General features: G+C 39.3%; 1 protein-coding gene across 1 annotated transcript in view; it reads left to right on the top strand.

Moving 5' to 3' along the window:
- Positions 1 to 15,731, top strand: part of MYO16 (myosin XVI) — a 481,895-nt gene that overhangs the window by 261,050 nt on the left and 205,114 nt on the right. The window contains exon 21 of the mRNA XM_030202479.1: positions 1,464 to 1,616. Within this exon, the coding sequence (XP_030058339.1) occupies positions 1,464 to 1,616 (153 nt within the window). The remainder of the gene's footprint in view (positions 1 to 1,463; positions 1,617 to 15,731) is intronic.

Here is a 15,731-nt window from a genome sequence, read left to right as displayed (position 1 = left end):
ATTTTCTCCTTCTGCCCCATCTTTCCTATTAATATTGTAGTTCTACCCAGGTTCCTTTTGTTTCATGTAATTTGTGGACATTCATTTATCTCCTATTTTCCTTCTCCTACTCATTGTTATTTTTAGATTGTACACCACCTAGATGGTTTGCTCTGTTAGGTGGGATAGAAAGTTTTTAATAAATTTGAAACTCCTACCTGGTTAATTCCTGGTGACTGGGTCCACCGCTGTTACTCAGCAGCATTTAACTGGAGAATGTCTGCACAGCCACCATGGCTCTCTCCAATTAATATCTATATTATTCAAAATGGGTTGAGGACAGGATTAACATTATAAATCACTTAGAAAATTATCCTCAAATATCGTATAAGTATCATATGTGTATCTAAAACACAATATATGAATAATGGGAAGAAAAAGCCTCAATGAGCTCCAGGTCAATTCTTCATCAGCAACAAAAAAAAAGCTCACAATTGAACTTTCATTTAGCCATCAGTGCAGTCCCCCCAAAACAAGAGTGCAATCACTTCATTTAAAGTTCAAAAACAAAATAATTGTGCACTTATCTAGCTTCCTTCAGGAAAACAGATACACAAATGATACTTCTTATAAGATATTTGAGGATAATGTGATTGATAGTGTTTCTCCAATTAGTGCAGAGCAGTCTAGGGGTGGAGCAAAGACAGAGCTGGGGTTATCTGGGTACCACTGATATTGGGTGCTGGTGCTCAGATAGTTATCTGGGTAATATGGACTGTATAAATAGCAGACCTAACCTGTCCAGAGAATTATCTGAGAATCAGCACCAAATATCAATATACCAGGATAACTTCCTAAAGCCACCAATAACCCAAATATTCAACGCTGGTAGCTGGATATGTCCCGGCGTTAATTATCTGGGTCTAATCAGCCCACAGCGGCCAGTGTTTAAAAAAAGCACTGATCACTATGGGCGGAATATTGCCTGGAACAACTTTAAAGGCCCTGTTTACTAAGGTGCGTTAGTGTTTTTAGCATGCCTACACTTAACACGCTCACTAGCCATGTAGGCGCCTATAGAGATATTGTAGGCACATACAAGATTAATGCACATACATGATTAACGTGCATTAAAAATGTTAACATGCCTGTAATGCTGCTTAGTAAACAGGGCCCAAAATCTGTTATGATGTGATTTATTGATTGTTTACTATTTGCAGGTCAGTCAGAGTTACCAACCGGCTCAATTTTTTTCCAAAGGAAGTTGTTCCAATCCTAATTTTGCTCCATTGTATGCGTGTACTTGTACTTCTGAGTTTAATAAGAAAAACATGTATGGAATGGAGTGAAACTAGTACTGAATTTGCTCTCTTGGAAAAGATGGAACTAACTGGTAGGCTTAAGATCAGTGGGGGGTTTTTCCATTCAAGTTTTCTTGCAGTGTTTATGTAAATTAATCTGAAGTGGTTTTTCTTTTATAATAGCTGTGCATCAACATGATCAATGAGAAGTTGCATCAGTATATCAATGAAGTGCTTTTCCTGCAAGAACAAGAAGAATGTATACAAGAAGGTGTTACTATGGAAACCATATACTCTCCCAGTAACCAGACCACTGTCCTGGATTTTTTCTTTCAGGTATTTTTGTTCACATTTATATCATTCAACAAATACACCAACATTCTTATTGCTAACAAAATTCTATTGATATTGAGTCATGTTCTGACAAGAACATAAGTGTTGCCATACTGGGACAGACTTTTTTTTACTGTATTTCTGAAGATATGAGAGATCCAAGAAAAAGCAAGTGCTAAAGCTGAAACCTTGGTGGTGCAATAAATCATGTTAGTAAGAGGACATCGAGAAAGAGAGCAGGCTGAGATCCATGGACAAAAATACTCACTGGATTTAACACATATGGGCCCAGGAGAAGTAGACATGGAGGGGCATAATCAAACGCGAATGCCTTTGTGTAAGAACGTCCATCTCTGAGAACGGGTCTGTGAAGGGGCGGGCCGAACTGTATTTTCGAAAAAAATGGACGTCCATCTTTTTTTTCGAAAATACATTGGATTAGGGCGTTTTTTGAGCTGAGCGTTTTTGTTTTTTAGCGATTATCAAAACCGAAGCGTCCCAGCTCAAAAACGACCAAATCCAAGGCATTTGGTCGTGGGAGGGGCCAGCATTCATAGTGCACTGGTCCCCCTGAGATGCCTCTATGCCAGCCTCAAATATCATACCTAGCTCCATGACAGCAGTATGCAGGTCCCCAGAGCAATTTTAGTTTAGTTGGGGCTGCGCAGGACCCATGCAGAGAGGAAAAATTGGAAGAAAAAAAAAACCAACCAAGCAAGTGCAGTCAGGGACGTCCAAATTAAACCGATAGTAAAAGGGGGAATCAAACCAGCAACTTTCTGATTACAAGCTCAGTGCTCTAGCCAGTGCACCACTGCTTAGACATCCTTGCTGTTCCATTAAGTCCCTCCAAGTTTCTGTCAGCCAATCACAGCTCATTTAGCTGACATTGGTGTCAGCTAAACAGCTGTGATTGGCTGACAGAAACTTGGAGGAACTTAATGGGAAGGCAAGGATGTCTAAGCAGTGGTGCACTGGCTAGAGCACTGAGCATATAATCAGAAGGTTGCTGGTTTGATTCCCCTTTTTTACTATCCTGGTAATTTAGACGTCCCTGACTGCACTTGCTTGTTTTTTTTTTTTTCTTCAGATTTTTCCTCTCTGCATGGGTCCCGCGCAGCACCAACTAAACTAAAATTACTTCGGGGACCTGCATACTGCTGTCATGGAGCTGGGGATGACATTTGAGGCTGGCTTACAAGTTGGAAAAAAAGTGTTTAAAGTTCGTTTTTTTTTTTGTGGGAGGGGGTTAGTGACCACTGGGGGAGTCAGGGGAGGTCATCCCCGGTTCCCTCTGGTGGTCATTTAGGGCACTTTTTTGGGACCTGTTCGTGAAAAAAAACGGGTCCAACAAAAGTGACCTAAATTCTCTCTAAAAACGCCTTTCTTTTTTCCATTATCGGCCAAGCACGCACATCTCTGCTCAGCCGATAACCACGCCTCAGTCCCGCCTTCACCACGCCTCCGACATGCCCCCATCAACTTTATTTGTTCCCGCAACGGAGTGCAGTTGGAAACGCCCAAAATCGGCTTTCGATTATACCGATTTGGGCACCCGCGTGAGAAAGACGTCCATGTCCCGAATTAGGTCGGAATATAGGCGTTTTTCTCTTTCGATTATAAGCAGGATGATCTTCTGCTTGTAGTGATTACTTTCCTTTTGGATTTAGCATTTTTTTTGGTTTTTTTTTAATATTTAACTTTTTATTGAACATTTTTATGTAGCCACAATTTTGCAGAGTTTTGCGAGCCGGTTGTTGAATAGATTCAGCACACATCTGGATTATTTTCCCCTCTTTCCCTAGAGTTAATAGTATCATCATCTCGCCCTCCTCCCCACTCACCCACGAGCCAGCATACATCTCTCAGCTTCCCACCTCATATCTTTCCTCAGGTTCATCCCCCTCACCACCATCTGTCAACTCAAGGAGATTGGATTTGGTCAAACATCACTACTTTTCCAGCAGCACTAGTGATAGCACGCTGCCTGGCCAACCCAGAGCCTTTTCTTTGCCTGATCCCACCCTTGTAGGAGCAGGAAGTTGCATCAGCAGGTACAGGATATGGCAGAGAAAAGGCTCCAGGTCGGCCAAGCAGCATGTTACTGCTAGAGCTGCTGGAAGAGTAGTGTGGTTTGAACAAGGAGGTTAGATTGAGAAACCTCCTTGGGCTTAAAGGATGGCCGGTGAGGGAAATGGATCATCTGACGGAGGATATGAAGTGGGAAGTTGAGAGGTATGCTATACTCATGGGGGGGTGGGGTGGAGATGATGATGCTATTATCTCTAGGCAAGGAGGTTTGATTGACAACAGGAGATGGCTTGAAGTAGAAAAGTTGAAGCCAATCTGTTTCCCCTTCTCCATGCAGCTGCCATACACTCAAAAACAATCCGTTGTCATTCTCTATTGTTGGTAGCATTGTTATTTAATCTCTCTTATATTTTCAAATGTGCCCACTTGTGCAGCATACAAATGTACATAGAGGAAGTGTAATAATGGAATAACTTTTCATAGGTAGAGTAGTAATTTGTTGTAAATCATAATCGGTGTATCATTTGAAGTGGCTGGTTATAGGGACATCCTAGCATTGTTATAGTCGTGCAGAAATTCTTTTCTTCAGGTAAAGGACCACTAACACAGACATCATGTTATGAGAATGAAGTGCTCAATATTCAGAGTTTCTATTTATTTATTTATGACATTTATATCCCACATCAAACATGAAATGTCCTGGTAACTCTCGTAGCCAAGCTCAAAAAGGAAATCACATTAGGTAAAAACATACCCCTCTACAATTCAACTTGTCAAGCACATTCAGTATGGTTGACCACTATTTTTTATTTTTGTTACATTTGTACCCAGCACTTTCCCACTAATGGCAGGCTCAATGCGGCTCACATGAGGCAATGGAGGGTTAAGTGACTTACCCAGAGTCACAAGGAGCTGCCTGTGCCTGAAGTAGGAATCGAACTCAGTTCCTCAGGACCAAAGTCCACCACCCTAACCACTAGGCCACTCCTCCACTTAATATACTGTTAAGAATGCTTGACAATATAGGCATAGGAGGGAATATACTCAAATGGTTCAAGGGTTTCCTACCCACGGGATCTTATCAAGTAAAAGCAAACTCAAATATATCACCATCATGGAGTACCGATTGCAGAGTACCCCAGGGTTCACCTCTCACACATATTATTTAATCTGATGATGATCCCCCTTGCTCATGCCCTATACAAGCATAATCTTAATCCTTTTCTGTATGCAGATGATGTCACCATTTACATACCGTTCAACTCTAATCCAACAGAAATCACTGTTGCAATAAAGACTAGTTTAAGCTTAATGGATGCCTGGGCATCAGCATTCAAACTCAAACTCAACAAGGAAAAAAACCCATTGCCTTATTCTCTCTTCTTACCACAAAACAAACCTCCCTTCATCCATAAAAACCCCAGAACATACTCTCCCAATATCGGACAAACTGAAGATCCTTGGAATTACTATTGACACCAACCTAACCCTGTAGACCCAAGCCTCTGCCACCACGAAGAAAATGTTCCATGCAATGTGGAAACTGAAACGGATCAAACAATTCATCTCAAGGGAAACTTTCCGTAACATAATTCAAACAATGGTATTATCACATGTTGACCACTGTAACACCGTATATGCTGGATGCAAAGAACAGATCTTAAGGAAACTCCAGACCGTGCAGAACACGGCAGCTAGACTCATTTTCGGAAAGGCAAGATTCAAAAGTGCTAAACCCCTACGCGAAATACTGCACTGGCTACCAATCAAGGAACGAATAGCATTCAAAATTTGCACTCTGCTCCACAAAATAATCCATGATCTGGCCCTAACCTACATGACTGAACTTATCGACTTACCAACTAGAAACATCATCGAATCATCAAGAACATTTCTAAACCTGCATACCCAAACTGTAAAGGACTAAAATGCAAATCAACATATGCATCCAGCTTTTCCTATATTTGCACACAGCTCTGGAATGCATTACCTAGAAACATTAGAACTGTGAACACCCATCTAAAATTCCGAAAAGATCTCAAGACTTACCTCTTCCGGAAAGCCTACCCAGCAGACCCGAACTAATTCATGAACAATGCATCACATCTATCGAACTAAGAAATGAACAATACCCCTTCCACATAATCCTATTACTTCAAACTGTACGAATTGTACCACTCCAGTTATAATTAAGTATATTTCTACCCTTATCCTACTCTGTATTGCTCACTAGAAGCTGTAGTCTCATCCCTGGAGCCTCATTGGGATTACTTCTCTCTATATGCTACTATATACTCGTCCCAGAGTTGTATTCTCTTTTCTGGAACCTTATCAGCTTCCTTGCACCTACTGTTACTCTATTTTCCACTCTGTATATATTCCCGGAGTTGGTACTATCCTCTCCAGAAGCCACATTGAGCAGTAAGCCACATTGAGCCTACTGCTATGCGGGAAAATGTGGGATACAAATGTAATAAATAAATAAATTAGGTTGAAACCTGGGATCATTTAAAATCTTTTTTTTTCTTGTGCCTAGATCAAAAGAGAACGATGGTTTGTGGGAACTTGCCCCTTTTGTTTATAAAATACACTTAATATAGTGTATTACTACTATTTAAAAGAGAGATATTGAATGAGGGCAGAGCTACCTTCATACAGAAGTCCAGAGTCAGTCTAAATGTGCCATCATTTTCTATTTCTGTGGTATATATTTATTTCTTCTTCAAGCCTCTTTGGTTGTAAAAGGCATTTTTTGCAAGGGGGGGGGTAGTATTTCTCTCCTGGCTGTGTGTTTGTATATAGATTTGTCTTAGGAATAATGATTGCTAAGGGAAAGCAGCAGTAGTACAGTTGTTGCTGAATGACAGTTAATTATTTCCAGTGGCCCAATAAATAAATAAAATTGTACTTCCAATCTTTTTAACATCAGACTTCCCAAGGCAGATTACAACATCAATAAACAGGATATCCTCACTGCAATTTGGCCATGTATTACTGTATTGTATAGAACAGTGTAGAAAAATGAGCACAACACATAGCCTTTATTAGTCCTGTTTCTACCAGCTACAATAATTATTTAAGCTGTTATAGTGATAATAAATTGTATTTCATGATATTTGTATCTACATATGGGAAGCTTTCAAAAAAATTAAAAATCTGTCAAATAAGTTTTAAAAAAATCCTTTTGTCCTCCACTGTTAAGTCACTGCCTATCTAACCGGAACAGCTTTTGACTTTTTACAGATGGACCACACCTTGGCAGAGCATGTTTACATTTAATTCATAAGAACTGCCATACTGTATCAGACCAAAGATCTGTGAGGGTCATGTATGCAGTGTGTCCCATGTGAATGCGAGCTTTATCCATCAGGTGTGTCCCGATTGAAAAAAGGTTGAGAACCACTGCTCTAGAGATTTCTGGCAACAGCTCAGATATCGTAGTTATGAACTTTCTATCATTATTGCACTCCTTGCATTTAAAATTAGAAACTACTGATCTCACTCAGGAAAAGATCCATGTCCTTAATTATATTGCTACTTTTTCATAGAGACTTTTAGAATAGTATCTAATTCATTTTGGACTTCGATGCTTTGGTCCGATCACTTAATGCTGGACTATACCTTAATATGTCATATGCAGATGACATTTTTGTGTTGATGCCTATTTTAGAAAACTAGCAGAGGAGTAGCCTAGTGGTTAGTGCAGTGGACCTTGATCCTGGGGAACTGAGTTTGATTCCCACTGCAGCATCTTGTGACTCTGGGCAAGTCACTTAACTAACCCTCCATTGCCCCTGGTACAAAAATAAGTACCTGAATATATGTAAACCGCTTTGAATGTTGTTGCAAAAACCCCAGAAAGGCAGTATATCAAGTCCCATTTCCCTTCCCCTTCCCTTCTCCAATCTTTGGTCATTAGGGACTGTATAGAGTAGAGAAATGCCCCCCAAAACAGCAAGGCGGATGATCTGCAAGATCCAGAATGGTAGCAAAATGAAGCAGATCGATACAAGATATCCGACACCAAGCAACAGCAGAACAAAGAAGAATTCCAATCACCAGAGTTTATTCACATTAAGGGGCCCTTTTACTAAAGGGTTGGCGTGCAGCAACATAATTGCCGTGTGCCAATCCGGAACTACAGCAGGGCTACCACTAGCGACAGCAGGGGTTTCCCATGAATTGAAGCTCAGCTAGCACTAGTGACGACTATAGGGGACTGTCCTTAAGACAACCTGTGGAGGTGAAATATGCATGTCGGACATCGTGTCCGCCATCTGACAATTTCTAAAGATGAGTACTAAATAATTTAAATACTTTAAATTTAAATTTAACTCAAGCTTGTTAGCTGGGTGTACCGATGAGGAGGTGGGTGCAGATTTTTCCTTACAATAGAGTGAAGACACAAGCATGTTGCACCGCTGAGGTCACCAAATTTATTGAAAAATCATTATTTGAAAATATATTAATGAGGGATTTGTATATCAGCATTTGTTTGCTAACAAGATTGTTTATATATACTATGTGGTGAGAGTGAAGGGACTATACTGTTTGAGTCTCCCGCACAGTGCAAAGAATTTATTCCTGATTTTTGTGGAGAGCCATTTAACAAGTGCAGTGCAGGTTTGGGGGGAAGCCTCCCACCATGGCTCCTGGTATATGTGCAAAATTCATCCAAACACCTGATGCTTTAAAATGGAAGGAGAATACCATCACTAATTTCAAGGGAGACAGAGCAGCCTGGTGGAATTTGGTGCCAAAACCTATTCACCTAGATAGGTTGAAAAGAAACCCAATGAACTGTAGAAGAGATGATACATACTGATTACTTGAACCTTTCATCAGCCTTTAAGAAATCTAAAGTCTGTCACTAAGAAACTGGAAGTGGTAAGGGAAACAATTACAGAGAATTTAACATGGAAGAGATTTGCAGACCCACTCAAGGTGAAACTATTTTTTTCAGTTATAAATTCTGCCCTCTGGGAAAAAAGAAACTATGAGAATATAAATGAATACATCATTTATCATATCCAGAAGGTGAGTCAGTTAGTTGTCCTTTTAAACCCAGTCCTTATCATGTTCCTACAGTGGGCAATGGAGCAGGTGACTGTTCAGAGAAGATCATCAATTACTTGGGTGATTCTTTTGTTTTTCAGACCTTTGTAATCTGATTTATACATAGCAATATTTATTTATTTATTGGGATTTTATTAACCACTTTTATGAAGAAATTCATTCTAAGGATATTGCAAAACAGGGCTGAAGAATTGGAAATTTCACTGACTAAAAATAAGACAAAATTTTGGCTCTAAACAGTAAGTGTCATTTTTGGACATAGAACTTGATTCAAAAGATATGATGACCAAGCTGCCTGTAGAGAAGCTATCAGCATTAAACTAAGCCTCACAGACAAGAACATTTAATCTATTATCAGTTATGTAAATTTCAACTGTATGTTTGAGTAAATTGGTAAAGCATTATTAGAAAGCAAAACCAGGCAACAGCAAGTATAGAAATTTAAATGCCCTGTCCCCTAGTCTCACAAGGTTCATCTGCATGCCTCACAATCTGCTGTGAATAATTTTTTTTGTCAACTGTGGGGTCCAAATTCAGTCTGTGGTGATAAGCGGCTTGTAAGCCACTCATAACCCTGGATATTCAATGCCAGGCTCTGTCTGGTCTCATGATATTCAGATTGGTACACGGTTAGCTTAGTGGATAGAGTTAAGACAGCTGTATGCAGCTTGTAAGGCAACCCATAGCCCTAGATATTCAGTGACAGGGCATGTATGACCTCAGGCATTGACCCCCCCCCCCCCCCCCCCCCAATATTCAAAGCCATTTAACCATCCAGGATTGGCTCCTGGTTGTTTAAATGGCACTTAGCCGGCTAATAGCCGGTTAGCGGGTAACCAGCTATATCACACAGTATAACCGGCAAGCCATAAATATTTGGCACATTGCTGCAACCAAATCAGACCACATAAATAACAGTCCTATCTTTGGCTGTTATAAACTTAACCAGCCAAATATTCAATGCCAGTCACCAGAAACAGCCTGGCATTGAATATCCAGGCTCAGTGCCAATCATGGCACTTAGCCGGCCTGCATCCAGCAGACTGAATATTGACCTCTGAATGCCTGGTTAATGCAGTGACCCAGAGGCACAGCACAATTTTCAAACTGGTACATTGTTAAGTTGGCTGATAAAGTTAGGATAGTCTGTTAGCTGCTCTAACTTTATCCACTCATTTCACCGGTTAGTGGATTGAATATCACCGCTAACCAGTTAAGTGCTGGGTCTGTTCATGTTCTGTCCCCAGATTACCCCTAACTTAGTCATTTAGGGCTCCTTTTAGTAAGCATCGGTAAGCCCAATGCGGGCTTACTGCTTGCTTTACAGGAAGTACCACCGGGCTACCGCAGCAGCCCAGCAGTACTTCCTATCCCTAGCACACCATCATTTCTGGGACAGACCAAAGGTCCATCAAGTCCAGTATCCTGTTTCCAAATATGGCCAATTGAGGTCACAAGTACCTGGCAAGATCCCAGAACAGTAAAACAGATTTTATGTTGCTTATCCTAGAAATAAGCAGTGGATGTTCCAAAGTTCATCTTAATAATAGCTGATGGACTTTTCTTTTAGGAAATTATCCAAACCGTTTTTAAACCCTGCTAAACTAACTGCTTTTACCACATTCTCTGGCAACAAGTTCCAGAGTTTAATTACACATCGATTGAAGGAATATTTTGTCTGGTTTGTTTTAAATTTACTACTTAGTAGCTTCATTGCATGCCCCCTAGTCCTAGTATTTTTGGAAAGGGTAAACAAGCGATTCACCTTTACCCGTTCTACTCCACTCAGTATTGTATAGACCTGTATCATATCTCCCCTCAGCTGTCTCTTCTCCAATCTGAAGAGCCCTAGCCGCTTTAGCCTTTCCTCATAGGGTAGTCATCCCATCCCCTTTATCATTCTCATTGCCCTATTCTGTATCTTCTCTAATTCTGCTGTATTTATTTATTTATTTTTATTTATTCATATTTGTATCCCACAATTATCCAAAAATGAGTTTTGGTTGAATGTGAATTACATTTAACAATTGTTAGATATTACATTGATTCAATTACATTTACAAGGTTATATGATGCTTTCTTTTACGGTGGTTGGCAAGATAACTATTAGTGCGTATGGAATACTCATTGAGTTACTTGAGAAGGTATGTCTTAGTTCTTTTCTTAAATGAAAAGATGCATTACAGTTAGAGGTTGTGTTGTGTATTGTTGTTCTAGAATGATTTGTGCATATTTTATTCATAGAATTTCCTGAAGAGGTAGGTCTTTAGGTTTTTTCTGAACTGGAAGTAGTTCTGTCCATGGGAATTGAATTCCACCATTTTGAGCTCAGGTAGCTAAATCCTGCTGTGTAGGTGGACTTGTATAGTATGTTTTGCAGTTGGGCAGTTGGTTCCTGGGTTTGCGTTTCTTGATGATAGTTTGATTATGTGTACCATGTAGTCTATGCCAAACAATATTTTGAATATGAATATGATTGTACTAGTTTTGAAAAATTGTCTGGCCTTAATCGGGAGCCAATGTAGCATTATGAGTAGTGGGATTGCTCTATCATATTTTGACTTTTTGAACACAATCTCGCCACTGTGTTTTATATGATCTGCAATGATCTTAGTAGGTTTTCTTTGCAGCCTATGTATGCTGCATTACAGTAGTCTAGTTGGGACAATATCAGCATCTGTACTATAAGACAGAATGATTTTCTGGGGAAATAGTCTCTGATTCTTCTCAGTTTCCATAATATTTTGAAGCTTTTTGATGTGATTGCAGCAACTTGGTCTTCAAGGGTCAGATGTTTGTCAAGAATGATTCCTAGTATTTTTATTTGTGTTTCAATTGTTTAAGATTTTGATCTGTTATAAGGTTTTGGAATGTGGTGGGATTATGCTGGTTGGATAGAACCAGGAGTTTGGTTTTGTCTTGGTTCAGTTTAAGTTGACAGTTGTGACCTAGTTTTCCATGAGGTTGAATTCTTTTTTGGCCTTATCCAGTATCTCTGTGATGCTGTTGTTAAAAGGTATGTAGATAGTGACATTGTTTGAGTATATGAATGGATATAAACCCATTTTTTCCAGTTTTTTATCAATTGGAGCCATCAGGACATTGAATAATATTGGTGAAATTAGTAAATTCTGAGGGACCTGCATTCAGAGATCCAGGAGGCTGAAACTCATTGGACATCTTGACAAGATAGGATCTAGTTCTTAGAAAACCATTGAACCAGGCTGCTACTGCTCCAGTTATTCCTATGTTGTCAAGCAGGGTCATTAGTATTGTGTGATCTACTAGGTCGAAGGTGCGTGACATATCAAATTGTTGTAGTAGTATTGACTGGCCTTGGCTTTCTGAATTTTGTGATCAAGATGGTTATGACTGTTTCAGTGCTATAGTATGGTCTGAAGCCTGACTGAGAGCTGTGAGGGACCGAGTAGTGCGTTAGGTATTCCATTAACTGTTGTGCTACTAGTCCCTCCTTTGTTTTGGTCAGCAGTGGTATTGATGCCACTGGTCTGTAATTAATGAGTTCACTGATCTTTCTGGTGGCGTCTTTAGGGATTAGAGTGAATATGGCTACTGCCCTTGTCAGAGGGGAAATGGCCTTTCGAGAACAGTATTCTGTGTGTTCAGTTAAGCATTTGATAAGCCAATCTGGTGGGTTTTCCATCATGTAGTTTGGGCAGTTATCTAGTAGGCAATTGGCGTGTCCATATTTTGTCAGTAGTACTTTAACTGAGCTGGTTGTTGGTATCTTGAAGGAGGACCAGATTCTGTCAGCCTTAATGTGATCCTTGTTGATTTCACATTTGTGTGGGAAACCTATGAGTGTTGTTTTAGGTTTGATCTTATTTTTATTATTTTTTCCTTGAAATATTGTGTGAGCTCGACTGCTGTTGGTGGTTTTTCATTTGACATTAGCAGAGCTTGTGTGTTCAGTACATTTTTCATTAGTTCGTATATTTTTTGTGTGTTTATCTCTTCTAGGCGCATGTATGTGCTGTAGTATTCTGAGTGCGGTTGTTGTTGCTTCTTTGTTTTCATTTTGAGCGGTACTATTTTGTTTAGTTTGTTTCCATTTAGTTCATCCCAGTTTCTCATGAAGTGAATGTTAGTGGATATTATGCTTGTTTGGTCATTCATCACTGTTGACCAGAACCTATGGTTGTCCACTTTTCCTGTGGTTAGGACAGGGTGTGGTGTCCTCAGTTCTCTGTTTTTGACATTGTCTTTCCATTGAAGTGTGAATGTGAGTTTGTTATGGCTTGAGCCTGGCCATGGCACCTCTGCCCAGTTATGAATATAGTTGCTATTAGATAACCTGTAAGCTAGTGTGTCTAACTGATGACCTTTTACATGAGATGAGGTGGCTGGTGCCATTTTGAAGTTTCTTTGGATCAGGAAGTTTGTTAGAAGCCTGGTGTTGGCGCCATGTTGCTTGTCTAGGTGTAGATTGATATCACCTAGTAGAAGGACTTTCGAGAAGTTTGTGCAAATGTTCGATATGAAGTCCATGAAATCATCTTGGGAGCTGAACCATCTTCCAGGCAGGCTGTAGAAAAGTATAGCACATACTTGATCAGTTAACGTTGAGTCTGTGATTTTGCATGCCTTGATTTCAATCACAGGGGATATATGTTCAGCTATGGTTTCTACCCTAAAGAAGGATTTATATATTAAGATGACCCCACCTCCTTTTTTTTTAGTTCTGTTGATGTATGTTATTTTATATCCTGGTGGACATAAGTCAAGAACTGGGTCATCTCGCATTTGCAGCCATGTTTCTGTTATGAATAGTATACCTAATTGCTCCTTTTCAATCCAGTCTCTATTTAAGGTTGACTTGTTCACCGCTGATCTCATATTTATGTAACCTATAGGAATGGGTACATATGTATCATTGTTGATGTGGTGTTCTTAAGAGTCTATAAATGTCTGTGCATTCTGTCTTTTTTGATGTGGCCATTGCGATTTAGTACTTTTTGGTACTATTTAGGATGTTGATCTCTGCTTTGTTTTGGGTTTTAAAATGTGGTCTTTCCAGTTGGTGGTGGGGGAAGATGTCATCTTGCTGTGATAAGTACGGGGATTTTGTTCCATTTGTAGATTGAGGCAGTTTGTAACCCTGTTATCCATAGTATTATCATGCAGTAGAAGAACCATGATGTAATATTGGCCATAATGGGATATGTTGTGGGACTTGCGGTAGAGTGGTGGTAATTAAGGGTTAATTGCAAGAGCCACCAGTGGTCTACCCAAGTCATTTAGTAAGTTTGACTTTATTCCACAGTTTCTCCCTAATGCACAATGGTTAAAATTGTATATTATAAAGACTGAGTCAGAACAGGCATAAAAAAGCTTGTGACAGGAATCCAGTCTATTGTATCTAGGGGCTCCGCAGTCAATCAGAGCTGGACACATAGACCATGAAAAAAGAGTATTTGTCTCCCTGTTATTAGGTAGGATTTCCCTTTCAAGGTGCCATTCTTCCATAGTGGGCAACAGGCCACAGTGTAACTCTCATTGTTCATAGATATGACAATTTCCTTAGTTTGCTGTTTGAAGGAAGGTTACAAATGCAGACATTTCTCCTTTTCAAGTTGCTGGTTTGGAATTACTGCAGGCAATGGAGAGGGAGGGGGAAGTGAGCTGAGTAGGACAGGTATTTGTGAGACAAAGAAGAGTACTTGATCTTAAGCACTTCTTGGAATGCAGCTAGAAGAAAAGCTACCACAATGCTTGTTTTAAATCTCCACAAAACTTAATAGATACATTTAGATATCTTTATATTCATCTCAGAGTGTTTCTTCAATTTACTGATTAGCTCTGTTTCTAAATGCACTTAAACAGTCTTATATAAGTCAGAAACATTGCTTTTCTTAAGACTATTGTATCTTCTTGTCCAGATTACTAGGGTGTATGAAGATCTTTGTTAGGCCACAGCAGATTTTGTATTAAAATAGGTAAAATTATAGAACTTTCTAGCTATTCAGTGTAACAAAAAGCCAGTTAGTTTTTTGTAGCAATTAACAGGGGAGCGTTAATTTTGCAGGTAGTGCTTGATGAGGGTCTGAATCCCTTTGAAGTAGTAAAGTTGAGATTCTCTGATAGATATGTAGTCATTCAGTAGAACTGCTTATTCTAGTTATATTTTGTACTTTTATATCTTGAAACAAGGTAAAATAATTTTAAAGTCCATTATCTGTTCTGTTCACTAGAGAAATGATTTAAAGGCTGTAATTCACTTCTGTGAGGTTATTCAGCAGTTTAATTGAGGGGTGCTTCAGCAGGATATCAGAAATTCAGAGATAATATAGGTTAAAGATATGAACTTCAACTCACAGAATTGCAGTTATGGTTTCATCATTATGCAGTTCCTGAATCCTGATGTTGTTTGATGATCCAGTTGATGTAGATGCAGATCACTTGAGGCTTTTTCTTTTATTGTTGTTGTAGATCCATCTCAATCACAAGGTAAGAGAGAGGTTGCTTGCTTGTAAAGTGCAGGGAGACAAAAATTTGCTTTTATTCAGTCAAAACAATGAAATTAAACTAAGTGAAGGACAGAAAACTAAAAAAACAAAAAAAAAACAGGACTGGTAACTCAACATATACTGAGCAGAATTATGTAAGAATTTGAACAGTAAATAAACAAATAGTGTATTATTTAGCCTGAATTGTGGGAGCCTGTTTATAGTGGAGTCTGTTAGGGTCTCTGACAGCCTAGTATCAGTGAGGACCGTGATTATGTGGGAATTATTTCTCTGATATATGTACGTACCATAAGAAATATACAATTTGGAAGTATGGGGCAAATAAGGTTTTTCTACCTCCTCACACCCACCCCAGATATGATGGACCAACCACCCCCGAGGTAAGGGGTGATAGAAAGAACAGAAGCTATTTTCCTTCCAAAGGGATAGTCTTTATTCCAGTACAGATAATAACAAGGCAATAAGATGATAAAGTAATTAGACAATAATCTAATTAGGCAATAAACAATTAGGCAAAGTGATT

This window comes from Microcaecilia unicolor, chromosome 4, assembly GCF_901765095.1.
Source record: "Microcaecilia unicolor chromosome 4, aMicUni1.1, whole genome shotgun sequence".
Lineage (NCBI taxonomy): Eukaryota > Metazoa > Chordata > Amphibia > Gymnophiona > Siphonopidae > Microcaecilia > Microcaecilia unicolor.
This window is presented reverse-complemented; position numbering and strand designations above follow the sequence as displayed.